This window comes from Malaclemys terrapin, chromosome 6 (genome assembly GCF_027887155.1).
Source record: "Malaclemys terrapin pileata isolate rMalTer1 chromosome 6, rMalTer1.hap1, whole genome shotgun sequence".
In the NCBI taxonomy this organism is placed as follows: domain Eukaryota; kingdom Metazoa; phylum Chordata; order Testudines; family Emydidae; genus Malaclemys; species Malaclemys terrapin.
Window position 1 is genome coordinate 133,987,623 of NC_071510.1, and position 27,472 is coordinate 134,015,094.

The following is a 27,472-nucleotide window of genomic DNA, read 5'->3' on the forward strand; positions in this document are numbered from 1 at the left end:
CAGCCGGACGGACGGACGGACGGACGGACAGACCGAGCTCCGCCCGCCCGCCCCCGGAGCCCCCCGGCCGCCATGACCCTCGCCGTGTTCTTCGGCTGCACCTTCATCGCCTTCGGGCCGGCGCTCGGGCTCTTCCTCTTCACCGTGCTGCGGGACCCGCTGCGCATCATCATCCTCATCGCCGGGTGAGTGCGCGGCCCCGCGGGGCCCCGCCCGCAGCCTGCCGGGGGGGGGTCCCACTGCCTCGGGAGCGCGCGGGGGGGCCCCGCTCCCGGCCCCTGCCCGCAGCCTGCCCGGGGGGGTGGGGTCCCGCGGCCTCGGGAGCGCGCGGGGGGGCCCGCTCCCGGCCCCTGCCCGCAGCCCGGGGAGACCCAGCCTGGCCTCCCGTCGCACTGGCCCCAGGCCCACCCAGCCCAGGGTCCGCTCTGCCTCGGGGGCACCGGGCGTGAACCGAGCCAGTGACCACCCAGGGACCCATCCCCTGTCGCCCGTTCCCAGGCTCGGGACACCCTCCCTGCCCAGCCTGGCTGATAGCCCCTGATGGACCCGTCCTCCATGAACTTATCTAGCTCCTTTTGGAACCCGGTGATAGGCTTGGCCTTCACAACATCCCCTGGCAAGGAGTTCCACAGGTTGACTGCATTGTGTGAAAAAATACTTCCTTTTGTTTGTTTTTAAACCGTCTGTCTATTCATTTCATTAGGTGACTCCTAGTTATTGTGTTATAAGAAGGAATAAATAACATTTCCTTATTTACTTTCTCCACACCAGTCATGATTTTATAGACCTCTGTCATATCCCCCCTTAGTCGTCTCTTTTCCAAGCTGGACAGTCCCAATCTTATCAATCTCTCCTCATATGGAAGCTGTTCCATGCCCTCAGTCATTTGTTGCCCTTTTCAAATCCCAATATATCTTTTTTGAGGTGGGGTGACCAGATCTGCAAGCATTATTCAAGGTGTGGGCATACTATGGATTTATACAGAGGCAATATGATTTTTTTTATCTTATTACAGTAACTATCCCTTTTGTAATGATTCCCAACATTATTTAGCAGAACCTGGGAATGGGTGGCAAGGAATGGATCACTTGATAATTACCTGTTCTGTTGATTGCCTCTGAGGCACCTGGCATTGGCCACTGTGGGAAGGCAGGACACTGGGCTAGATGGACCTTTGGTCGGACCCCGTATGGCCTGTTCTTATGTTACCTTTTTTGACTGCTGCTGCATATTGAGCGGATGTTCTCAGACAACTGTCCATAATGACTCTAAGATCTTTCTTGAGGGGTGACTGCTAGTTTAGATTCTGTCACTTTATAGGTATAGATGGTATTATAGCACGGGCCGTAGGACTAATCTGACCTCCTGTACAGCATAGGCCAGGGAACTGCCCCCAAATAGTTTCTAGAGTAGAGCTTTTCAAAAAACATTTGCTCTTGACAGGGTCAGCTCTATGCACCAGCAAAGCAAGCAGGTGCTTGGGGCGGCATATTTGTAGGGGCGGCATTCGGGTCATCCTTTTTCTGTGTGTGTGGGTGAGTAGGTGGGGGGGAGGGCAACCCAGCAGGCGCTGACCCAGCCCGACACTGTCCCAGCCCGCAAGCTGACGCCGAAGTCCAGGTGGAAGAGCCGCAGTGGGTGGCCAAAGCTGGCCCCGGGGCTGGGGTCCAGCAGCAGCAGTGTGTCGTGTGGGGAGGGCGCTCTAGGGCCGCTGTGGTTCGTGCCGCTGGCCACGGCTGAGCCATCCGGCAGGCTCTGACACGTGGAGTGCAGGACACTTGGGCTGGGGGCTGCCCCACGGGGTGCATGAAGCCGCCTGCAAGTGCCACAGGGCGGCCGCCCTCTAGCCCTGCAGCCGGGCCTGGGCAAAGCGGCCCGAGCTGCTCAGGAGCTGGGGTGGCATGGGGTGCAGGTGTGGGGGGGAAGAGCCCAGGACTGGGGCAGCAGGAGGGTGCGGGGGGTGGGGGGGACCTAGAGCCAGCCCTGCTCTTGATTTAAAATTTTTCAAGTTATGGGGTACCCACCATGATCCTTGGTAAATTGTTCTAAATGTTAATTACCCTCACTGTTAAAAACATACACCTTATTTCCAGTTTGAATTTGTCTAGCTTTGATGTCCAGCCATTGGATCGTGTTAGACCTTTCTCTGCTAGATTGAAGAGCCCATTATTGAACATTTGTTCCCCATGGGGGTACTTGTACACTGATCAAATCAGACCTTAACTTTCTCTTTTTTTAAGAGTTTATCACTATTTTTTTTCTAATTCTTTAATCATTCTCGTGGCTCCTCTCTGAAACTTCTCCAAATTATCACCAATTTCGAACATCAGAACTGGACACAGTATTCCAGCAGTAGTTGCACCATTACCAAATAAAAAGGTAAAATAATCTCTATTCATACTCAAGATTCCCCTGTTTATACATCCCAGGATCGCATTAGCTCTTTTGGCCACTGTGTTTGGCTGATTATCCACCCCCACCCCCCGAGGTGCTGGAACAATTTGTGTAGTGGGGGGTGCTGAGAGCCATTGAACCAAACTGTAAACCTTGGAAACCGCTTCCAGCCAGGGGTGCTGCCCTCCTGCACTCCTAGTTCCAGCACCTATGCCCCCCCAAAATCTTTTTAGAGTCCCCACTTCCTAGGATAGAGTCCCCCATCCTGTGAGCATGGCCGACATTCTGTGTTCCTAGATGTATAACTTCACATTTAGCCATATTAAAGGCATGTTGTTTGCTTGTGCTCAGTTCACCAAGTGATCCAAATCTCTCTCAATCAGTGACCTGTCCTCTTCATTATTTATCACTCCCCCAATTTTTGTGTCCTCTGCAAACTTTGTTTTCCTCGAGGTCATTCATAAAAACATTAAATAGTGTAGGACCAAGAACTGATTCCTGCAGGACCCCACGAGAAACACCCTGTCTACAAAAACAATGAGGAGTCCTTGTGGCACCTTAGAGACTAACAAATTTATTTGGGCATAAGCTTTTGTGTGGGTTCTAGGTGGGATAATACACCTGATTGGAATGTTGGTGTGGATGGGTACAGCTTGCTCAGGAAGGCTAGACAGGGGAAAAAGGGAGGAGGTGTTGCCTTGTATATTAAAAATGTACACACTTGGACTGAGGTGGAGATGGACGTAGGAGACAGAAGTGTTGAGAGTTTCTGGGTTAGGCTAAAAGGGTAAAAAAAAAAAAAAAAAAAAAGGGGGGGGGGAGATGTCATGCTAGGAGTCTACTACAGGCCACCTAACCAGGTGGATGAGGCTTTTTTTAAACAACTAACAAAATCATCCAAAGCCCAAGATTTGGTGGTGATGGGGGACTTCAACTATCCAAATATATGTTGGGAAAATAACACAGCGGGGCACAGACTATCCAACAAATTCTTGGACTGCATTGCAGACAACTTTTTATTTCAGAAGGTTGAAAAAGCTACTGGAGGGAAGCTGTTCTAGACTTGATTTTAACAAATAGGGAGAAACTCGTTGAGAATTTGAAAGTAGAAGGCAGCTTGGGTGAAAGTGATCATGAAATCATAGAGTTTGAAATTCTAAGGAAGGGTAGAAGGGAGTACAGCAAAATAGAGACAATGGATTTCAGGAAGGCAGATTTTGATAAGCTCAGAGAGCTGATAGGTAAGGTCCCATGGGAATCAAGACTGCCAACTCTCCTCAGTTGTTTTCCCCCTCAGTTTTTCAAAGGGACACTATTAAGGGCCCAAAAGCAAGCTATTCCGCTGGTTAGGAAAGATAGAAAATGTGGCAAAAGACCACCTTGGCTTAACCATGAGATCTTGCATGATCTAAAAAATAAAAAGGAGTTATATTAAAAAATGGAAACTAGGACAGATTACAAAGGATGAATATAGGCAAACAACACAGGAATGCAGGAGCAAGATTAGAAAGGCAAAGGCACAAAATGAGCTCAAACTCCCTATAGGAATAAAGGGAAACAAGAAGACTTTTTATCAATACATTAGAAGCAAGAGGAAGACCAAAGACAAGGTAGGCCCATTGCTCAGTGAAGAGGGAGAAACAGTAACAGGAAACTTGGAAATGGCAGAGATGCTTAATGACTTCTTTGTTTCGGTCTTCACTGAGAAATCTGAAGGAATGCTTAACTTAGTGAATGCTAATGGGAAGGGAGTAGGTTTAGAAGATAAAATAAAAAAAGAACAAGTTAAAAATCACTTAGAAAAGTTAGATGCCTGCAAGTCACCCGGGCCTGATGAAATGCATCCTAGAATACTCAAGGAGCTAATAGAGGAGGTATCTGAGCCTCTAGCTATTACCTTTGGAAAATCAGGGGAGACTGGAGAGATTCCAGAAGACTGGAAAAGGGCAAATATAGTGCCCATCTATAAAAAGGGAAATAAAAACAACCCAGGAAACTGCAGACCAGTTAGTTTAACTTCTGTGCCAGGGAAGATAATGGAGCAAGTAATTAAGGAAATCCTCTGCAAACACTTGAAAGGTGGTAAGGTGATAGGGAACAGCCAGCATGGATTTGTAAAGAACAAATCGTGTTAAACCAATCTGATAGCTTTCTTTGATAGGATAACAAGCCTTGTGGATAAGGGAGAAGCTGTGGCTATGGTATACCTAGATTTTAGTAAGGCATTTGATACGGTCTCGCATGATATTCTTATCGATAAACAAGGCAAATACAATTTAGATGGGGCTACTATAAGGTGGGTGCATAACTGGCTGGATAACTGTACTCAGAGAGCTGTTATTAATGGTTCCCAATCCTGCTGGAAAGGCATAACGAGTGGGCTCCGCAGGGGTCTGTTTTGGGACCGGCTCTGTTCAATATCTTCATTAATGACTTAGGTATTGGCATAGAAAGTACGCTTATTAAGTTTGCAGATGATACCAAACTGGGAGGGATTGCAACTGCTTTGGAGGACAGGGTCATAATTCAAAATGATCTGGACAAATTGGAGAAATGGTCTGAGTTAAACAGGATGAAGTTTAACAAAGACAAACACAAAGTGCTCCACTCAGGAAGAAAAAATCAGTTTCACACATACAGAATGGGAAGAGACTGTCTAGGAAGCAGTACGGTAGAAAGGGATCTAGGGGTTATAGTGGACCACAAGCTAAATATGAGTCAACAGTGTGATGCTGTTGCAAAAAAAGCAAACATGATTCTGGGATGTATTAATAGGTGTGTTGTGAGCAAGACATGAGAAGTCATTCTTCCGCTCTACTCTGCGCTGGTTAGGCCTCAGCTGGAGTATTGTGTCCAGTTCTGGGCACCGCATTTCAAGAAAGATGTGGAGAAATTGGAAAGGGTCCAGAGAAGAGCAACAAGAATGATTAAAGGTCTTGAGAACATGACCTATGAAGGAAGGTCTGAAAGAATTGGGTTTGTTTAGTTTGGAAAAGAGAAGACTGAGCGGGGACATGATAGCAGTTTTCAGGTATTTAAAAGGGTGTCATAAGGAGGAGGGAGAAAACTTGTTCACCTTAGCCTCTAAGGATAGAACAAGAAGCAATGGACTTAAACTGCAGCAAGGGAGGTTTAGGTTGGACATTAGGAAAAAGTTCCTAACTGTCAGGGTGGTTAAACACTGGAATAAACTGCCTAGGGAGGTTGTGGAATCTCCATCTCTGGAGATATTTAAGAGTAAGCTTAGATAAATGTCTAGACCATCTCTGATAGACAGTATTTGGCCCTGCCATAAGGGCAGGGGACTGGATTCGATGACCTCTCGAGGTCCCTTCCAGTCCTAGAATCTATGAATCGATGAATGAGGACTCCTCATTGTTTTTGCTGATACAGACTAACACGGCTACCACTCTGAAACCTGTCACCCTGTCTACAGTTACATTTTGAGACCTATCAGTTAGCCAGCTTTTAATCCATTTAATGTGCACTATCTCACCTGGGGGAGGGTTAGCACAGTGGTTTGAGCATTGGCCTGCTAAACCCAGGATTTTGAGTTCAATCCTTGAGGGGGCCACTTAGGGATCTGGGGCAAAATCAGTACTTGGTCCTGCTAGTGAAGGCAGGGGCCTGGACTCAATGATCTTTCAAGGTCCCTTCCAGTTCTAGGAGATTCATTATAAATAAATTAATGGAGATATCCTTTCTAGTTTTTGTTTTTGTTTTTTTAATTAAAATGTTGTGCGGTACCAAGCGCTTTACAGAAGTCAGCATTTATTACATAAACACTATTCCCTTTAGCAACCAAATTTTTAATCTAAAAAAAAAATATAATAGAATCATGGAATCATAGAAATGTAGGACAGGAAGGGACCTCGAGACGTCCTCAAGGCTAGCCACCTGCTCTGAGGCAGGACCAAGTAAACCTAGGCTATCCCTGACAGGGGTTTGTCCAACCTGTTCTTAATCTCCAGTGATAGGGATTCCACAGCCTCCCTTGGAAGCCTGTTCCAGAGCTTAACTACCCTTATAGTTAGAAAATTTTTCCTAGTATCTAACCTAAATCTCCCTTGCTGCAGTTTAAGCCTATTACTACTTGTCCCACCTTCAGTGGATATGGAGAACAATAGATCACAGTCCCCTTTATAACAGCCCTTAAGGTATTGAAGGCTGTTATCAGGTCCTCTCTCCCTGCCTTCTTTTCTCAGGACTAAACAAGCCAGTGTTTTTTAACCTTTCCTCACAGGCCAGGTTTTTCTAAACCTTTTATTATTTTTGTTACTCTCCTCTGGACTTTCTCCAATTTATCCACATCTTTCCTAAAAGGTGGTGCCTAGAATTTGACACTGTTCTCTGGCTGAAGCCTCACCCAGTGCCAAGTACAGCAGGACAATTGCATCCCATGCTTTTTGTACAAAATTCTAGTTAATACACCCCAGAACGATATCCACCTTTTTGCAACCGCATCATGTGGTTGACCCATATTCAATTTGTGATCCACTCTAACCGCCAGATCCTTTTTAGCAGTACTCCCACCTAGCCAATTATTCCCCATTTTGTAGTTGTGTGTTTGGTTTTTTTTTTTTTTTTTTTTTTCTTCCCCCCCCCCCCCCCCCCCGAGTGAAGTACTTTTCACTTGTTTTTTATTGAATTTCGTCTCCTTGAATTCAGACCAATTCTCCAATTTGTCAGGGTTGTTTTGAATCCTAATCCTGTTCTCCAAAGTGCTTGCAACCCTCCCAGCTTGGTGTCATCTGCAGATTTTATAAGCATGCTCTCCACTCCATTATCCTAAGTCACTAATGAAAAAATTGAGCAGTACCAGACCCAGGATTGACTGCTGCTGGACCCCACTAGATACACCCTCTCGGTTTGATGGCAACCCATTGATAACGACTCTTTGAATATGGTCTTTCAACCAGTTATGCACCACCTTATTGTAATTTCATCTAGACCACATTTTTCTAGTTTCATTATGAGAATGTCACATGGGACTGTGTCAAAAGTCTTACTAAAGTAAAGATGCATCATATCTATTTGGCCATTAACTTTGTCAAAGAAGGAAATGAGATTGGTTTGGCATGATTTGTTCTTGATAAATCCATGCTGGCTGTTCCTTATAACCCTGTTATTCTCTAGGTGCTTACAAATTGATTTTTTTTTTTTTTAATAACTTGTTCCAATATTTTTCCAGGTATTGAAGTTAGGTTGACTGGTTTGTAATTCCCTGGTCCTCTTTGCTCCTCTTCTTAAAGATAGGTGCTATGTTTGCCCTTCTCCAATCCTCTACAATCTCACCCATCCTCCAAGAGTTCTCAAAGATTGCTTCTGTAAGTAGGAACTAGTATGAATTTCATTAGGTCCTGCTGATGTGAATACATCTACTTATCTAAATAGTCTTTAATCTATTCTTTCCCTATTTTGGCTTGCATTCCTTCCCCCTTGTTAATATTAACCATGATATCAAGTTAATTTGCAGTGGTGTTGTAGCCATGTTGGTCCCAGGATATTAGAGACAAGGTGGGTGAGGTAATATCCTTTATTGGACCAGCTTCTGCTGGTGAGAGAGACAAGCTTTTGAGTTTATACAGAGCCCTTCTTCAGGTCTGGGAAAGCTACTGAGAGTGGAGACAGCTTGTCTTTCTCACCAGCAGAAGTTGGTCCAATAAAAGATATTACCTCACCCACCTTGTCTCATCAAGCTAGTTTGACAGGATCTATTTTCCATAAACCCATGCTGATTGGCATTAATTATATTCTCCTCCTTTAATTCTTCATTAATTGAGTCCCATATCAGCTGCTTCATTATCTTGCCCAGGATCGATGTCTGGCTGACAAGCCCATAATTACCCAGGTCATGCTGTTTACCCTTTCGAAATATTGGCACAATATTCACTTTCTTCCAGCCTTCTGCACCTTTCCCCAGCGTTTTAGGGCACTTTGAAAATCAGCAGTAACGGTCCAACGAGCTCATCAGCCAGCCCTTCTAAAACTCTTGGGTTCAAGTTATCTGGACCTGCTGTTTTTAAATATCTAACTGTTGTAGCTGCTGTGGGGCATTCTCCTGAGAAAGTAGTGGAATGGAAAGAGTGATATTGTCATATGATGAGCCTACAACGTCTCCCACATACAGAACAGACATATTTACTGAACTCCTCTGCCTTTTCTCATTATTATTATTATTTATTATTATTGATAATTCTACTACTTCCATCTAGTAATAGACCAATCCATTGTCAGGATTCTTGTTCTTTCAAACATATTTTAAAAACTCTTATTGTCCTTATCTCTGCTGGCCACAGATTTCTCCTTGTGTCCCGTTTCAGTGTTCTACGATTCCTAACTTCTGATTTAAATCCATTTCCACCCCCTTCTCCTTTCTTCCATTTGTTGTGTATTGTTTAATTTTTGTACACTAGAGTGTGAGTGTGCACAATGCGGGCCAGGTAGATCGATAAAGCAGGATCTGAGAGAAGGAGTTTTCAGGTCTGGGTATATTTTCTACGGGTCAGACCAGCAGCAGTGCCCTGTGCCCCAAGAGAAGGATCTGGAGCAACCTGGGTCAGAGAGGATGGGGGAGCTCAGGGAACAGGAGCTGGGCACCTCTGCAGGTTTCAGGGGCTGAGCCCTGCAGCAGCTCCACCGGACAGCACTGGAGATGCAGACTTCTCTGCCATGGGGCATGCTGGTGGACAATTCACCATTCCCTTGTGCTGTCATTTACAGCAGTGTACATGTGTGCAATGCTGTCCATCGGCGTTCGTTCTCTTTGCAGCACCAGGCAGGGCAGACAAGGACAGGAAATAAAATCAAGATTCAGCTTGGAAAAGGCAGCTGGGGGCAGGGGTGCAGTGGGAGGAGAAATAACTCCAGTGCCTCCATCATGGTGGGCAGGTGAGAACCGTATTCAGTGAGAGACAGTAGGGCGCGGGGCAGCCAGGTGACATGGCAGCAAGAGACGCCAATGCCGTTTTGGGCGGTGAAGATAGGAGCTGGGAGAATGAGTCGCTCTGTGCAGCATGGACAGGATGGGGGATGCAGCGCTGGAAGGGAGGTGTTAGACAAAGGGAGACATCCCTGGCCTGGCTGGGCCTGACGACATGGCCGTTGGGACCTAATCCAGCTCTTCCTCTAACTGGTATGGTGCAGTGTGTGGTGGGCTGCAGCCCCCAGCTCTGCGAGCCAGCTGCCTTTGGGACCTGGCTCCCCTTGCTGCCCCCAGAGTGCCTGAGACTGTGACCTGCAGTGACAGGGGCTGAGTGTCTTTCACTTGCCATCAGTTTGCTCTGTTCTGCTCTGAGCACCGTGTGCTTCAGGTAGGGCACTAACTGCCCCAGTCTGCTCCCTGGCTGAGGAGCACAAGGGCCTCGTTCTGGAGCCGCTGCTAGGAGCCCAGTCCCTGTTCACTCTGTGGTTTGCTGGTCTGTCTGTCATGGGGTGGGCATTAGACGTGGGGGTCTCTGTCCATGCACTGCAGGGTCTTGAGTTGGGTTAGCAGTAGGTTTTTCTGCCACTTCCCATGTTTCTGGGCCCCCCTTGCTCTGGGCACTGCATCTTGCTGCTCTCCCAGGGGCTGCTGCCGACAGTGGCAGGAGAGCACCAGGCCTCTGCCTGGAGGGGCCTAGCACATGATCCGTCACGCGCTCTCAGAGATGTCAGCACAGATTCGTTCTCTCAGCTGGCGCATGGGAGTCACACTGCTGTGGTCACTGCTCCCCCCAGAGTAACTCTGCCTCTCAGGTCGTCCTGTTCTTGTCGGGCCCACAGTGACCCTGCCAGCTCTTGGGGTACTCTCTGGGGAAGAAGAATGCAGCCTCTCTCTCTTTCTCTCAGGCCCTGGCAGCAGCTAATGGTCCTGAGGACCAAGCCAGTTCATCTGAAATAAAATAGCTGTTTCTTTTGGCAGCATCACAGAAACGGGGAAGCGCAGAATAGAGACTGGCCAACCCCAGATGCGCCCCAGGCTGATCCAGCCCTCATATCACCCAGACAGCAGTGTGGCTTCAGTGCCAGAGGAGGAATCTGTCTCCCATGAAGCTGCCTGTTGGCAATCCCTCTGGGAGAATGGCCACAGGTCCTTGCCAGACTCCCCATGTATACGGGGTAGGGAGGTGCAGGGGAAAAGTTACCTGTTCCCCCTAGACACACCTCACTTGGGTGATTGCACATGGTCTCCAGCCCCGTTGTGCAATTGTAATGCTCTTCAGAGCCCCTAGCTGAGAGCGCCTGTGTGAGCAGGCTAATGGGGCAGGCCCCAGGCCAGGCACCTATGGCCCCACCCTCAGCAGGTGGGAAGACAATGGAGCTCTGAAGATTTCCACCAGCTGAGACTCCTGCTACAGGCATCCACACTTCTCCCTGCCCCTAGCTCTGTCGAGCCTGACCAGGCCTGGGAGCTGCACCCCACTGATATGCAGATAGTGGGACCCTTTCCACACTGCCCACCCGGGGGGCTATCTGGAAGCAGGCAAGCAGTATGGTGCTGCATTTTCCAAAATGGCCTGTCTCTTTCTCTTTCAGGGCCTTTTTCTGGCTGGTCTCCCTGCTCCTGTCATCGTTAGTCTGGTTCATTGCAGTTAAAGCCAGTGACCCAGGGGATGAGCGGCTGCAGAAGGGCCTCCTGATATTCGGGGTCCTGTTCTCCGTGCTCCTGCAGGAGGCCTTTCGATTTCTCTACTACAAGTTGCTCAGGTAAGGAGTGGGGTGGGGTGCCTCCCACTACCTGCCTTTCTAGACTGTCAGTCCGAACTGCAACTGCGCTGCCTATTGCACAAGCCAGGACTTTGACACTCACCCTGCTGCCCCACCCCGCTTGTCTGTTTGATCCACCTGACGTCTCTTGTTACGTATTCAGACTGTGAGCTCTCTGGTGCAGGGACTGTCTTTTGGTTTTGTTATAGGTGTTTAGAGCGCCCAGCACAAAGAGCCCTGATCTCCCACCTCTAGGTGCTCCTGCAATACTAATAGTAAATAGAATCATAATTGTGATTAAATTCATCTAGTTTAAGGCCAGAAGGTCCATTAAATAAACTAGCCTGAGCTCCTGGGTAGCACAGCCCATTGAATTTCCCCCAGCTCCCTCTGCACGGAGCCCAATAACTTGCGTTTGGCTGAAGCAGCTTCCAGAAAGATCAAGCTTGGATGTCTGACACCAAGAGATGGAGAATCCACCACTGCCCGTAGGAGTTTCTTCCAATGGTGATTCAGCTTCACTTTTAGACATTTGTGCCTAATTTCTAACCTGAATTTGTCCAGATTCAGCTTCCAGTGTTGGTTCTTGTTCAGCCCGTCTCTGCTAGATTAAAGAGCCCTTTGGTACATGGCATTGTTGTCTCAGGAAGGTACTGACACTGTAAGCAAGTCACTTCTCCATCGTCTTGTTGATAAGCTGGAGCTGAGGCTGAGAATAGATTCTTGTTCATTTAACACAACAGTCTTACGAGTGCTACTTTACCACAAAGGGAAAAAGCCAAGAAATTAGTGCAGCGTGTCTGAAAATCTGGCAGTGCTTACGCTGCATCCTGCTCCAAGCCACGACCCAACCCCGACCCAGCACTCCTCTGCATCCCGCTAGCTTCCCTACTACAGCAGTGAGGTGCAGTCCTCATTCTGTAGCCGTACAGTGATCTGCGTATTGCCTGCCCCCGCATCTCCAGCCTGTGGTAGGTACAATCCTGTGAGAGCCCTTGGGCTAGAGTTACAAAGAGCTCAGCACCGTGGGTGCTTGTGCATGCCTGAAATTGGCCATTATCTAGGTGTCTGCGTGGGAGCTGAGCTCTTGTGAAAATCTGGCCCATCTCACCAGGGGCTGCTGACTGTCCTGGTGCGTTCAGGGCCGACATGGAAGAGCTGGTCTCCACTTTTGCCTTGAGCGCGTGATCTCTGTCCAGTACTGGGAGGGTGAACGGCGCAGAGGGAGGTATGCAGCTCCCAGTGGGCTGATGGAAGAGGTCCGAGTCTGTTGTGGCCCATTTGTGTTGGGTAATACAGCGTCAGGGATGGATTGACTGAGCCGCAGGCCAGGATACTACATCCCAAACACTGGCCACAGCAGTCTTGCCTCTTCCCTAATGTCACTGGCCACCACCCTCCTCCTTGGCCTACCCGGGGTAGGCAGACTTCCATCTTCAGTACTGGGCCTAGGCATGCTGAATGCAGGTGGGTGAAGCTGGGACTCCACAGGGAGGAAGCCAGATGTATGTTTTGCAGTAAGGGTGAGAGGACCAGCAGGGAGGGGCAGAACTGTGCAGGTCTTGGTGGCAAGAATGGGTGGATTACTGCATTGCTGGGAGGTGCCAGCACCATTGTGTGTGCAGCTTTCAAGTATCGGGGGTAGCCATGTTAGTCTGTATCTACAAAAACAACAAGGAGTCTGGTGGCACCTTAAAGACTAACAGATTTATTTGGGCATAAGCTTTCATGGGTGTAAACCTCACTTCAGATGTGCAAGTTTTTTATTGATGTTGATGGATTTCCACTCCATACGGCTAAATTTAGTGCCTTGCATGGTGTCAAGTATCGGGGGGTAGCCATATGCCATCATGTGCCAGCAATGCCCCTCTGCCATGTACATTGGCCAAACTGGACAGTCCCTCCACAAAAGAATAAATGGACATAAATCGGACATCAGGAATGGTAACATACATAAGCCAGTAAGTGAACACTTCAATCTCCCTGGTCATTCTATTACAGATTTAAAAGTCACTATCATTGAACAAAAAAACTTCAGAAACAGACTTCAAAGAGAAACAGCAGAACTAAAATTCATTTGCAAATTCAACACCATTAATCTGGGCTTGAATAGGGACTGGGAGTGGCTGGCTCATTACAGAAGCAGCTTTTCCTCTCCTGGAATTGACACCTCCTCATCTATTATTGGGAGTGGACTACATCCATCCTTATTGAATTGGCCCTGTCAACACTGGTTCTCCACTTGCGAAGTAACTCCCTGCTCTCCATGTGTCAGTATATAATGCCTGCATCTGTAACTTTCACTCTATGCATCCGAAGAAGTGAGGTTTTTTACCCACGAAAGCTTATGCCCAAATAAATCTGTTAGTCTTTAAGGTGCCACCAGATCCTTGTTGTTTGTGCAGCTTTGTAAACACGGTAATGTGTATCGAACATCTGAGAGACTGGGGCTGACTCTCATGTCCTCATGCAGCTGGGAGTGGAGTTTCGCTTTTCCCTGTTACAGCGTGCCCATCCAGCTTTGGAATCCATCCATCTAGTAACCGGACGAGAGCAAAGTGCTACCCTCTGCCAGCTCCCCCCCCTCTGCCGAGCTCCCCAGGCTGAAGAAAGGGTGGGGGCACTTGTGGAGAAGCGGCCAAGTGGAGGTGGAGGTTACAGCTTGAGTGGGGACTTCTCCTAAAGGGACTCTTCATGTTCCTGCAGCACTCTTGAAACGGGCCACTTTCTTCTCCAAGTGAGAGTCTCTGCTTTGACTCCCAGCTGCGATGCTTCCATAGTGCTATGTTTCATCCCCAAGCCTGGAGCACTGAGCAGCTAATGGTGCCCCGTGTACTCGGCTCGCCAGGATTCTTCTGCTCAAGACACACACTTGGGGCCTGGGTCTTGTGCCCCCTAATTCTGGCTTAACTGGCTACCTTGGCACCCCCCTGCACCAGGAGGAGAATTCCTGGGTCACGGCACTAGTGCAGTGGCTCTATGCTGGCCACCATGTAGGAATGCGGCCAGAGCACTCTACACGTCAGCTATTCTGGACTGCCCCTTTGCATCATGGCAGTGGGTGTAATTAGAGCAGGCCTCAGGCAGCTTGAATTTATGCCAGGGACTGGTCTGATCCCTGGTCAGTCCCAGTCTCTGGGGGGCTGCAAAGGCTGTGCACAGCCACCTTCCCCTCCCCTCCAAGCTCAGCTCAGAATCCAGCCCTAGATCTGTACGTAGAACAAAGCATGGGGGGGGGCGGCTTGAAGGTGACTTCGGGGCTCTGCCTTAAGCCCTGACTGAGCTTGTAGAAATGATAGGCAATGTGTGAGATGGCATTATGCCCACCTGTTCTCATCTGGGCTCATTCCGAGCTAAAAGGCTCAGAGCCAGGTCAAGAGCAACGAGGCAGTTACTGAGAAGTTTGGGATCGGATCTCCTCAGCAGACAGTTTCTGTTCTTTGGATTCTGGTCTTGGGTCCAGGATGCACCTGTGACACCCACTCTGGAGGGGGCGATGCCATGGCCTTGGTGGATCACAACTCCACTCACCTCACACACCTCTGCTGGGCTTAGCCCAAGAGACACTTTTCTAGAAGTGTCTATTCAGACTTTCTGGGGTGAGGATGGGCAGGCGCAGCCCCTCTCTTCACTTGCTCTGGCTCCCGGATCTGTGCATCAGGACTTGGTTCTCGGGTTCCTGAACTGCATTCCCTACAGCAGCCAGTGGGTGGTGATTGTGTATTACAAAAGTTTCCATCAGTGGAGATGAGGATCTGACTGCAAATTTGATCCTGACTGTTTGCACAAGGCTCTCCGGCCTTGGCCTGGAAGCGCAGAGTCACTCTGCTGGGAATTGCGTCCCTCCCTTTGTTTATAACCCTGAGTCACAGTCAGCGATTGGTAAGGCCAGAATGGGCCATTATGATCATCCAGTCTGACCTCCTGCTAGCACAGGCCAGCGAGCCTCGCCCAGTGATTCCTGCATGAAACCCAGAATGTCTGTTCCATGTTGGCAAACTGTCGGGAGCTGGCACTGCTTCCTGGGCTCTGCAGGGTTGGTTCCCTGTATGGATGGAGCCGTGAGGCAGGTCAGCCCTGCAGCTCTTCCAATCATTCTTTCCCTGACTCTAGTACATCAGATCCAAGGCTTTTGAAGCATTTCACAAATGCTTGCGGCCCTCGGAGCAAGGCAGTATTAACCGCCCGTGTTAGCAGATGGGGAACTGAGGTAGGAAGTGTGTGTCAGAGCACAGCCACTAACAGATCCCAGATCTGACTCCCATTCCTGGGCTTTAGCCTGAAGACCATCCTGCCTCCTGTATAATCTGCACAGAACGTCCCTGCATTTGTGCATCTCAAAGCCCCTTGGAGCCTTCAGCTCTGGGCCTCATAAACCGCTTCCAGTCAGTGCAACTCTCATGTGGCTTGCCTGGCCTCATCCTCTCCAGACACTCCCCGACAGGAGAATGCAGGGGAAGCTTCAGGCAAATTGACATTGACTTGCCAGCACAGCCCTGATCTGGGTAAAGTCTGGGCCCCGCCCTCAATGAATCACCAAATAATTACGAAATCAATTTGCAAACATCTAGAAGATGATGAGATAAGTAACCATCAGCATGGATTTGTCAAGAACAAATCGTGTCAAACCAACCTGATAGCTTTCTTTGACAGGGTAACCAGCCTTGTGGAAAGGAGGGATGCAGTAGACGTGGTATAACTTGACTTTAGTAAGGTTTTTGATACTGTCTCTCATGACCTTCTCATAAACAAACTAGGGAACCACAACCTAGATGGAGCTACTATAAGGTGGGTGCAAAAGTGGTTGGAAAACCATTCCCAGAGAGTAGTTATCAGTGGTTCACAGTCAGGCTGGAAGGGCATAATGAGTGGGGTCCTGCAGGGATCGGTTCTGGGTCTGGTTCTGTTCAATATCTTCATCAATGATTTAGATAATGGCATAGAGAGTACACTTTTTAAGTTTGCGGATGATACCCTGCTAGGAGGGGTTGCAAGTGCTTTGGAGGACAGGATTAAAATTCAAAATGATATGGACAAACTGGAGAAATGGTCTGAACTAAATAGGATGAAATTCAATAAGGACAAATGCAAAGTGCTCCACTCAGGAAGGAACAATCAGTTGCACCCATACAAAATGGGAAATGACTGCCTAGGAAGGAGTACTGCAGAAAGGGATCTGGGGGTCACAGTGGATCATAAGCTAAATATGAGTCAACAGTGTAACACTGTGGCAAAAAAAGCGAACATGATTCTGGGATGTATTAGCAGGAGTGTTGTAAACAAGACACAAGAAGTAATTCTTCCACTCTACTCCGCGCTGATTAGGCCTCAACCGGAGTATTGTGTCCAGTTCTGGGTGCCACATTTCAGGAAAGATGTGGACAAATTGGAGAAAGTCCAGAGAAGAGGAACAAAAATGATTAAAGGTCTAGCAGGTAAATATGCCCAATGGTCTGTGATGGGATGTTCGATGGGGTGGGATCTGAGTTACTACAGAGAATTCTTTCCTGGGTGCTGGCTGGTGAGTCTTGCCCACATGCTCAGGATTTAACTGATCGCCATATTTGGGGTCAGGAAGGAATTTTCCTCCAGGGCAGATTGGCAGAGGCCCTGGAGTTTTTTCGCCTTCCTCTGCAGCATGGGTCGCTTGCTGGAGGATTCTCTGCACCTTGAAGTCTTTAAACCATGATGAGGACTTCAGTAACTCAGGCATAGGTTAGGGGTTTGTTACAGGAGTGGGTGGGTGAGATTCTGTGGCCTGCATTGTGCAGGTCAGACTAGATGATCATAATGGTCCCTTCTGACCTTAAAGTCTATGAGAAAACATGACCTATGAGGGAAGAGTGAAAAAATTGGGTTTGTTTAGTCTGGAGAAGAGAAGACTGAGAGGGAACATAACACTTTCAAGTACATAAAAGGTTGTTACAAGGAGGAGGAAGAAAAATTGTTCTTCTTAACCTCTGAGGGCAGGACAAGAAGCAATGGGCTTAAATTGCAGCAAGGGCGGTTTAAGTTGGACATTAGGAAAAACTTCCTAACTGTCAGAGTGGTTAAGCACTGGAATAAATTGCCTAGGGAGGTGGTGGAATCTCTATTGTTGGGAATTTTGAAGAGCAGGTTGGATAAACACCTGTCAGGGACGGTCTAGATAATACTTAGTCCTACCTTGAGTGCAGGGGACTGGACTGGACTACCTCTCAAGGTCTATTCTATTTCCCATCTACCTTCAGGGCATCAGAGGGCACCAGGGATTGATGCCGCCTGCTGGACAAAGGGTGCCTCTCAGGCCATAAATCCTTCTCCTTTGCATTATGAGAATGGGGCCTTGTGCGCAGCGCTACACACGGCGTGAGAGACAGTCCCTGCCCCAAGGAGCTGACAGTCTAAGCAGACAAAGAGGGGCACAGTGAAAGGAAGTGACCTGCGCGCGGTCGATATACATCTGTACCGGCTAAACATAGGCAGGGACGGGATCCAAACGAGCTGTGACCACTCACAAAAGAGAGCTTGAAGTCACCGTGGGTAGTTCCTTGAAATTTTCAGCTCCATGCACAGCTGAGGCCAAAAGGGCAAACAGAATGTCAGGCGCCATTAGGAAAGGGATAGAAAATAAGACCCTAAGTAGCATAATACCACTAGATAAATCCATGGTTTGCCCACACCTTGAATACGGTGTGCAGTTCTGGTGACCCCATCTCAAACAATATATATTAGAAATCGAAAAGTACAGAGAAGGGCAATAAAAGTATGGAACATCTTCCATATCAGGAGAGATTAGAGACTGGGACTTTTCAGCTTGGAAAAGAGATAAATTAGGGGGTATATGAGAGAGGTCTATAAAATAATGTCTGGTGTGGAGAAAGTGAATAAGGAAGGTGGGGGAGAGGAATAGCTCAGTGGTTTGAGCATTGGCCTGTTAAACCCAGGGTTGTGAGTTCAATCCTTGAAGGAGCCGTTTAGGGATCTGGGGCAAAAAAAATAGTTGGAGATTAGTCCTGCTTTGAGCAGGGGGTTGGACAAGATGGCCTCCAGAGGTCCCTTCCAACTCTAATATTCTATGTTCTAAGTCGGGGTCTGCAACGTTTGGCATGCGGCTCGCCAGAGTAAGCACCCTAGCAGGCCGGGCCAGTTTATTTACCTGCTGATGCGGCAGGTTTGGCCGATCGCGGCCCCCCACTTGCCGCGGTTCGCTGTCCCGGGCCAATGGGGGCGGCGGGAAGCAGCGTGAGCCGAGGGATGTGCTGCCCGCAGCTTCCCACCACCCCCATTGGCCCAGGACGGCGAACCATGGCGAGTGGGGTCTGCGATTGGCCGAACCTGCCGCGTCAGCAGGTAAATAAACTGACCCGGCCCGCCAGGGTAAGCACCCTGGCGAGCCACGTGCCAAACGTTGCCGACCCCTGTTCTAAGTTCATAAGCCTAAACCAGGTGGCAGTGAGGGGCCGGGGCTGGCTCTAAACACAGCAACCCCATACTACAGCATCTCCCTGTTTGGTATCAAAAATCCTTTCATGCCTGGGCTCAAACTGCATGGCCCAGCACGGTAACATCAGAGCCAGGCCTAGAACCCAGGATTCATAGTGTTTGAGCCAGAAGGGAGCATTAGTCTGACCCCCTGCAGAGTACAGGCCAACTGCTGTTGTCCAGTCACTCCTGTGCTGAGCGATTTACTCTCAGCCATTGGTTCTTTTCTGCCTTTCTCCTCTCGATTAAAGAGCCCTTTAGTACCTGGTATTTTCTCCCCGTGAGGGTCTTTAGACGCTCTTTGTCTCTTACTGTAAGGCATTTTTCCAGCTCTTGGATTATTTTTGTGGCTCTTCTCTGCACCCTCTTTAGTTTTTCAACATCCTTTTAAAAATGTGAACCCCACAATTGGACGCAGTGGCAGCCTCACCAATGCAGTATAAAGAGGTAAAATCACTTCCTCCTCGATAATCACCTGTTCATACATAAAAAGAACAGGAGTACTTGTGGCACCTTAGAGAGATCTATATCTCCTCAATATTTATTCCACTCTATATGCATCCGATGAAGTGGGCTGTAGTCCACGAAAGCTTATGCTCTAATAAATTTGTTAGTCTCTAAGGTGCCACAAGTACTCCTGTTCTTTTTGTGGATACAGACTAACACGGCTGCTACTCTGAAACCTGTTCATACATAGATGACCACAGTGGTCCCCTCTTCCCTTAAAATCTATGAATCTATCTGACCTTCTGCAGAGCACAGGCCAGAGAACTGCTCGGAAATAATTCTAGAGCAGAACTTTGAGGAAAAACATCCCATCTTGATTTTAAAATTGTCAGTGATGGAGAATCCACCACAGCCCTTGGTAAACTGTTCCAATGGTTGTTTAACCTCACTGTTAAAAAGTGTGCCTTATTTCCAGTCTGACTGTCTAGCTTATACTTCCACCCATTGGATCGAGTCAGACCTTTCTCTGATCAATAGAAGAGCCCATTATTAAATATTTGTTCCCTATGTAGGTACTTGTAGATTGGAATCAAGTCACAACTTAACCTTCTCTTTGTTAAGCTAAATAGATTGAACTTCTTGAGTCAATCACTATGTGGCAGGCTTTCTGATGCTTTAATCATTCTCCTGGCTCATCTCTGAACCCTCTGCAATTTATCCACATTTTTCTTGAATTGAGGACACCAGAACTGAACCCGGGATTCCAGCAGTGGTTCCAATAGTGCCAAAGACAGAGGTAAAATAACTTCTCTACCCCACTCAAGATTCCCATTCATGCCTCCCAGGATCGCATTAGCCCTTTCGATCACAATGTCACACTGGGAGCTCATGTTCAGCTGATTATCCACCACACCCCCAAATCTTTTCCAGTGTCACTGCTTCCCAGGATGGAGTCCCCCATTCTGTAAGTGTGGCCTGCATTCCTCCTTCCTAGATGGATACATTTACGTTTAGCCATATTAAAATGTGTATATTGTATGCTTGTGCCCAGTTTACCAAGTGATCTACATCGCTCTGTATCCGTGACCTGTCCTCTTCATTATTTACCACTCTCCCAATTCTTTTTTGTCATCTGCAAAATTTCAGTGATGATTTTGTTTTCTTCCAGGTCATTGATAAATGGTTAAATAGCATGGGGCCAAGAACCAATCCTGGTGGGACCCCACTGGAAATAGTCCCGTTCAGAGATGATTCCCTATCAGTTAGCCAGTTTTTAATTTGTTTAATGTGGGTTCTGTTAATTTTCTATCATTCTATGTTTGTACTGGGAGCTCAGTTCAGTTGCTTATCCCCTATGACCCCTAATCCTTTCTAGATTCACTACTTTCCAGGATACAGTCGCCCATTCTGTAGGTATGGCGTGCATTCCTATGATTGTATTAAAATGCATTTTGTTTTAATGGGCCCAGATTACCCTATGTGACTGCCCTGTCCTTGTCCTTATTTACCATTCTGCCAATCTGTCATCAGCAGATTTTATAAGCAGTGTGACAGACCCAGACCAGTGGGGTATAGGAGTCTGGTAGAAGGCAAATATACTGGTCACTGGATGAATAGTTTTCTGTTCCCTGAGTGACCAGAGCAGGGGCTGCACTAGAGTAATCAGGAACCTGCTAGAACCAGTTAAGGCAGGCAGGCTAATTAGGACACCTGGAGCCAATTAAGAAGAAGCTGCTAAAATCAATTAAGGCAGGCTAATCAGGGCACCTGGGTTTTAAAAAGGAGCTCACCCCAGTTTGTGGTGGGAGTGTGAGAAGCTGGGAGCTGAGAGGGTGTGCTGCTGGAGGACTGAGGAGCACAAGTGTTATCAGACATCAGGAGAAAGGTCCTGTGGTGAGAATAAGGAAGGTGTTTGGAGGAGGCCATGGGGAAGTAGCCCAGGGAGTTGTAGCTGTCATGCAGCTGTTACAGGAGGCACTATAGACAGCTGCAGTCCACAGGGCCCTGGGCTGGAACCCGGAGTAGAGGGCAGGCCTGGGTTCCCCCCAAACCTCCCAATTGACCTGGACTGGGTTCTTCCAGAGGGGAAGGTCTCTGGGCTGTTCCCCAACCCACATGGTGAATCTCTGAGGCAAGAAAATCTGCCAATAAGCGCAGGACCCACCAAGATAGAGGAGGAACTTTGTCACAAGTGATATTTATTTTTACTTCCAGATCCTTTGATTTTAAAAAAAATTAAGTGGCATCAGGCTTAGAACCATACCAGAAATGCCTCATTCAGTTATCAGAGTAACAACCGTGTTAGTCTGTATCCGCAAAAAGAAGAACAGGAGTACTTGTGGCACCTTAGAGACTAACTAATAAATTTGTTAGTCTCTAAGGTGCCACAAGTACTCCTGTTCTTCATTCAGTTATGATTTCCTCTTGACAGCTGTCACAGAGCTTTGGAACAGTCCCTAGGAGGAGCCCGTCAGTGGGCCAGACCCCTGGGGGAGAGGGGGTGTCTCACACTTTCTCCAGCATAAGCTGTGCGGCTTCACCACTTCCTGAGACTGGACCTCTGGGCCTGAAGCCCCCCTGCGTCACCCCGTGAGCTCTGGTTAGCGAGACCCACTGAGATAAACCCCGATGGAGGCTTGTCCACTCCGCAGGGATTAATGCACCTCACCCAGCATCTGCGGTGACACTCACACAGTGCTGCCAGAACAGTCAGGTCTGTCAGTCACCTGGACACAGCACAGGGAGCCCTTAGGGTAGCCCAGAGAACTGACGGTTGGAGCATCGTCCAGTCTGGTCAGCCCAGAGCCCAGCCAGGCTGTAGAGAACCCCTTGGGTCAAGCTCTGTCTGTCTCTGTCTGACCTCCTTGGTCAGACTCCAGGTGAGAGCCCAACTCCTGCCAGCTCTGATCCCCCATCTCACACTTCCCAGTCCTTTGGTCTCCAGCTGGGGAATGTTTCTCAGCCTCCCTGCTGAGAGGTGGGAAATCCGGATCCCTCTGGGGCCTTGGTCACTGGGTGTCAATGTCTGAGGGACTGGATTTGCCATTGTTTTCTCAGATCTCCCTTGATGTGGGGCCTAAAGCCTAGACAGTTCGATGACACCCACCCCTTTGTTTCTTTGCCTGCCCTGAGAGCAGACAGCCCTTTTCCACCCACTTGGCAACCATGCAGCACACAGGGGAAATGGGCTCACAGGACTCCTAAGAATATTACAGAATATTCCCACTTTCTCAAAACTCCTTTCTGAGATCTGTCAGCCAGTTCTAAATCCGTTTAATTTACGCTTCATTGATATTGTGTCGAGGTAATTTTTTAATCAGACTATCGTGCGGTGCTAAATCGAACACCTTGCAAAGATCCAAGTACAGTACGTCTACACAGTTACAGTTATCAACCAGCCTAGTAATCCCATCAGAGAATCAGAGTCCTGGCTCCCAGCACCGTGGTCTACATGCACCCATGATGCTGCTTTGCATCCCCACGCCAGGCACCATGGGCAGCCATACACTGGGGTGTGACTGGAGCGCTCTCCTTTCTCTGTCCAGGAAGGCGATCGAAGGGCTGGTGGCCCTCAGCGAAGATGGCTGCTCCCCGATTTCCATCCAGCAGATGGCGTATGGTATGTTCCTCGGTGGGGCAGGGCTGACTCCAGCCTGAGTGGTGGGGACATGGGATGAGTGGAGGTAGCATCTCCTAGAGGAGGGGAGCGGGTCTTGGGGAAAGGAGGTTTCTTACCAGGGATCCCTCAGAATGGAGGAAAGTGTTATGGGGTCCCTGTGCAGGGCTGTGGGGGAGGCCTCTGGGGTTGGAGACAGGTCAGGGAGCCTCTCTGAGAGTCTCTGGCTCTGACGTCCCTGGGCTCAGCAACACGTGTTTTCTCTGTCCCATAGTAGCTGGCCTGGGCTTCGGGCTCATGAGTGGCGCCTTCTCCATGATTAACCTCCTGGCAGATGCACTGGGGCCTGGCACTGTGGGGATCCATGGAGACTCGCAGCTCTACTTCCTGACCTCGGGTGAGCAATGGGCCTACAAACCCCTGCACCATCTCCCCACCAAACTGTGCCATAGAATCTCTATGGCTAGTAATTCCACGCTCTAATAATAAGAATGTAGCAGTAGCGATATACTACTGACCACCTGATCAGGATGGTGATAGTGACTGTGAAATGCTCAGGGAGATTAGAGAGGCTATTACAATAAAAAACTCAATAATAGAGATTTCCACTTTCCCCATGTTGACTGGGCACATGTCACCTCAGGATGGGATGCAGAGATAGTTTCTGACACCTTCAATGACGGCTTCTTGGAGCAGATAGTCTGGAACCCACAAGAGCAGAGGCAATTCTTGATTTAGTCCTAAGTGGAGCACAGGATCTGGTCCACGAGGTGAATATAGCTGGACCACTTGGTAACAGTGACCATCATATAATTAAATTTAACATCCCTGTGGCAGGGAAAACACCACAGCAGCCCAACACTGTAGCATTTAATTTCAGAAAGGGGAACTACACAAAAATGAGGAAGTTAGTTAAACAGAAATTAAAAGGTACAGCGCCAAAAGTGAAATCCCTGCAAGCTGCATGGAAACATTTTAAAGACACCATAATAGAGACTCAACCTCAATGTATACCCCAAACTAAAAAACATATGAGAACCAAAAAAGTGCCACCATGGCTAAACAACAAAGTAAAAGAAGTAGTGAGAGGCAAAAAGGCATCATTTAAAAAATGGAAGTTAAATCCTAGTGAGGAAAATAGAAAGGTGCATAAACTCTGGCAAATGAAGTGTAAATATAATTAGGAAGGCCAAAAAAGAATGTGAAAAACAGCTAGCCAAAGACTCAAGAAGTAATAAAAAATTCTTTAAGTATATCAGAAGTAGGAAGCCTGCTAAACAACCAGTGAGGCCACTGGACGATTGGGATGCTAAAGGAACACTCAAGGACGATAAGGCCATTGCAGAGAAACTAAATGAATTCTTTGCATCAGTCTTCACAGCTGAGGATGTGAGGGAGATTCCCAAACCTGAGCCATTCTTTTTAGGTGAGAAATTTTGAGGAACTGTCCCAGATTGAGGTGTCATTAGAGGAGGTTTTGGAACAAATTGAAAAACTAAATAGTAATAAGTCACCAGGACCAGATGGTATCACCCAAGAGTTCTGAAGGAACTCAAATGTGAAATTGCACAACTGCTAACTGTGGTCTGTAACCTATCATTTAAATCGGCTTCTGTACCAGATGACAGGAGGTTAGCTAATGTGATGTGAATTTTTAAAAAGGGATCTGGACGGGATCCTGGCAATTACAGGCCAGTAAGTCTGACTTCAGAACTGGGCAAAATAGTTGAAACCATAGTAAAGAACAGAATTGTCAGTCACATAGATGAACATAATTTGTTGGGGGAAGAGTCAACATGGTTTTTGTAAAGGGAAATCATGCTTCACCAATCTACTAGAATTCTTGGAGGGGGTCAACAAGCATGTGGACAAGGGGGATCCAGTGGGTATAGTGTATTCAGATTTTCAGAAAGCCTTTGACAAAGTCCCTCAGCAAAGGCTCTTAAGCAAAGTAAGCTGTCATGCGATAAGAGGGGTGGTCCTTTCAGGAATCAGTAACTGGTTAAAAGACAGGAAACAAAGGGTAGGAATAAATGGTCAGTTCTCAGAATGGAGAGAGGTAAATAGTGGTGTCCCCCAGGGGTCTGTACTGGGACAAGTCCTATTCAACGTATTCATAAATTGGGAAAGGGGTAAACAGTGAGTTGGCAAAATTTGCAGATGATACAAAACTACTCAAGATAGTTAAATCCCAGGCAGATTGCGAAGAGCTACAAAAGGATCTCTCAAACTTGGGTGACTGGGCAACAAAATGGCAGATGAAATTCAATGTTGATAAATGCAAAGTAATGCACACTAGAAAACATAGTCCCAACTATACATATAAAATGATGGGGTCTAAATTAGCTGTTAACACTCAAGAAAGAGACCTTGGCATCATTTGGGGGGAGGGATAGCTCAGTGGTTTGAGCATTGGCCTGCTAAACCCAGGGTTGTGAGTTCAATCCTTGAGGGGGCCACTTGGGGATCTGGGGCAAAATCAGTACTTGGTCCTGCTAGTGAAGGCAGGGGGCTGGACTCGATGACCTTTCAAGGTCCCTTCCAGTTCTAGGAGATGGGATATCTCCATTAATTTCAATTTCATTGTGGATAGTTCTCTGAAAACACTCAAAAAAGCAAACAGGATGCTGGGCATCATTAAGAAAGGGATAGTTAATATCATGTTGCCTCTACATAAATCCATGGTACGCCCACATCTTGAATACAGTGTGCAGATGTGGTCACCCCATCTCAAAAAAGATATATTGGAACACACACACGAGTGGGTTGCAGCTCTGCTTCCCGATCTCAGTTAAGCAACAAGTGTAACAGCCCCTGCTGTGCCCCCCTCGACCTGCACTGTACCCAACCCATCCCCTCCTCACCCATGTCTGCTCCCCACTCCTGCCATGTCTCCACTAACACCACCACCAACCCTTTTCTCACCCACACTGCCCCCCACCACTGCCTCCTCCTCAAGGCACCCCACTCCCACAGCCCCTTGAACTACCTGCCTACTCTTCCCCCCCCCCCCCCCACACACACACCTTCATCACCCACGGACATCCTGCTCGCACCCCGCCCATCCCCTCACCAGCACTGCTCCCCACATCAGTGCCCTGCACTGCCCCTCAGGTAAAGCCAGTTCTCCTCACCCTCTGCTGATGGGTGCCCCACCCTGCCATGGCCCTGACTCTGCCCAGGGCAGCCTCCCATCTTGGCCGTGACTGCGTCTGCTCCTCCTCACAGCCTTCATGACCATGGTGATGATTTTCCTTCACACATTCTGGGGAATCCTCTTCTTCCATGGCTGTGAGACCCAGCACTGGTGGGAGATGGCGGCCGTCATCCTCACTCACCTCATCGTGTCAGGATCGGTGAGTGTGGGCAGGGCGAACCGGAGACATGGGCGGCTGGGCAGACTGCTCCCACACCACCATGTCTCTGCTGCCGGGGTGGGCAGTTCTGGGCCAGGAATTACTATCTGGCTGGTGTGCGGGGCGCCCCCAGGATCTGGGCCCTGTCCAGATGGGTGCCGCATGCACAGAGACACAGTCCCTGCCCCCAGGAGAAACTGGGTGTTCCCCCATGACCTGTGGGACCCTGCATGAGTGCGAATGGGCAGAGGCAGCCTCTAGGTATGGACGCCTGCAAGTGAGAGACACTAGCACCCCTGAACCTCAAACTCCAAACGCTTCAGAGGAGCCTGCAGGACCCACTAGCTCTGTGGGGCAACGCTGTCCTGCTGCAGACCAGCGAGACACCCCAGTGCCCTCGGCATGCCAGCCCCACACCCCTCAGAGCTTTGTGCCCCAGCCAGGTGCAGAGCCAGGAGTGTCAGGGAAGGAGATTAGCGCATTGAGGGGGGCCTGAGCCAAGCAGGCCAGGGCTCAAGGGGAGGCCAGCTCTGGCATAACTGCCTCTGGGGCTCCCCCCGGCTCATCCCCCTCCTCTCACTCTGTTTGCTGCTCTCCTCCCAGACGTTCTGGAACCCCCTGTACGTGGGCAGCCTCGTCCCCTCCTACCTGCTGATGTTTGCCACGGGTGCTTGGGCCTACGTCCTGTCAGGAGGCTGCACTCGGAACCTGCTCCAGTCCCTGCGGGGTGAGTATCTGCTCCAGCCCCACGTCCAGAGCAGGAGCTCTGCCGAGGCCCTGCCTCTGAGGGGGTAGGAAGGGGCTACCCCAGTGTTGGGAGGATGTGGCCTGCTTTGGGGCCCATCCCCAGAATTATCTGGGGAAATGCCCTGATCTGAGCCCCTTCAGCAGTGACGTTAACCCGTTCCTGGCACTAGCAGGTGGGGAAACACCCCAATCTGGGCTGTTCATCAGGGTGCTGCCCCTTTTCTGTGAGAATGGGGTGGGAAATGACCCGCTCTGGAACCCTTTGAGCTGGGTGCCTGAACTCACCCCCTTGCCTTTGCTTCTCCATAGGGCAGCAGAGCGAGACAAGCCCCCAGCCAGGATCCTGAGGGTCTGTCAGGAGCTCTCCCCCTCAGCTGCTCCCTGCCTGCCCTGCCCTCCCTCTGGTGCTGTCAGCTGGGACCTACAGTTGCCTTCTCTGTGATATCATTTCTCTCTTCTGGAATGGGGGTCCCCCGATCAGTCCCTGCTGGAGACAGGTGTCCGGGGGCTCCTGCAGCCAGGGAGTAGCCAGCAGACTGTCTGATAGCCAGGGGCTGCTCACCGTCCTACCAACCCCTCTCCCTCCATGCTGTGGACTGGTTTAGCCCACCCTTGAAAGACACATGGTGTGAGGGGTTCTCCAGAACTCACTGCGCCTGCGCCACAACCGGTGTGTGTGTGGTGGGCGCGCTTTGCCCCATACAGGGAAAGTCCTTCTCGGCCCCAGGACGTCTGTGATCTGGCCGGCAGTGGGCTGGGC

At 49.0% G+C, this 27,472-nt stretch overlaps 1 protein-coding gene across 2 annotated transcripts; it reads left to right on the forward strand.

The window, feature by feature from the left end:
- On the forward strand, positions 1-27,145 carry LOC128839315 (gamma-secretase subunit Aph-1b-like). Of its 2 annotated transcripts, none has more exons than XM_054032204.1 (7): positions 1-185; positions 10,912-11,082; positions 22,539-22,612; positions 22,884-23,006; positions 25,838-25,965; positions 26,569-26,692; positions 27,022-27,145. In XM_054032204.1, the coding sequence occupies exons 1-7, from the start codon at positions 73-75 to the stop codon at positions 27,057-27,059; spliced, it is 771 nt and encodes a 256-aa protein (XP_053888179.1). In that variant the 5' UTR covers positions 1-72; the 3' UTR covers positions 27,060-27,145. The 2 variants fall into 2 exon arrangements, with proteins under 2 accessions (XP_053888179.1, XP_053888178.1); XM_054032203.1 differs by having other exon boundaries at positions 19-185; positions 22,887-23,006.
- The last annotated feature ends 327 nt before the right edge of the window (positions 27,146-27,472 follow it).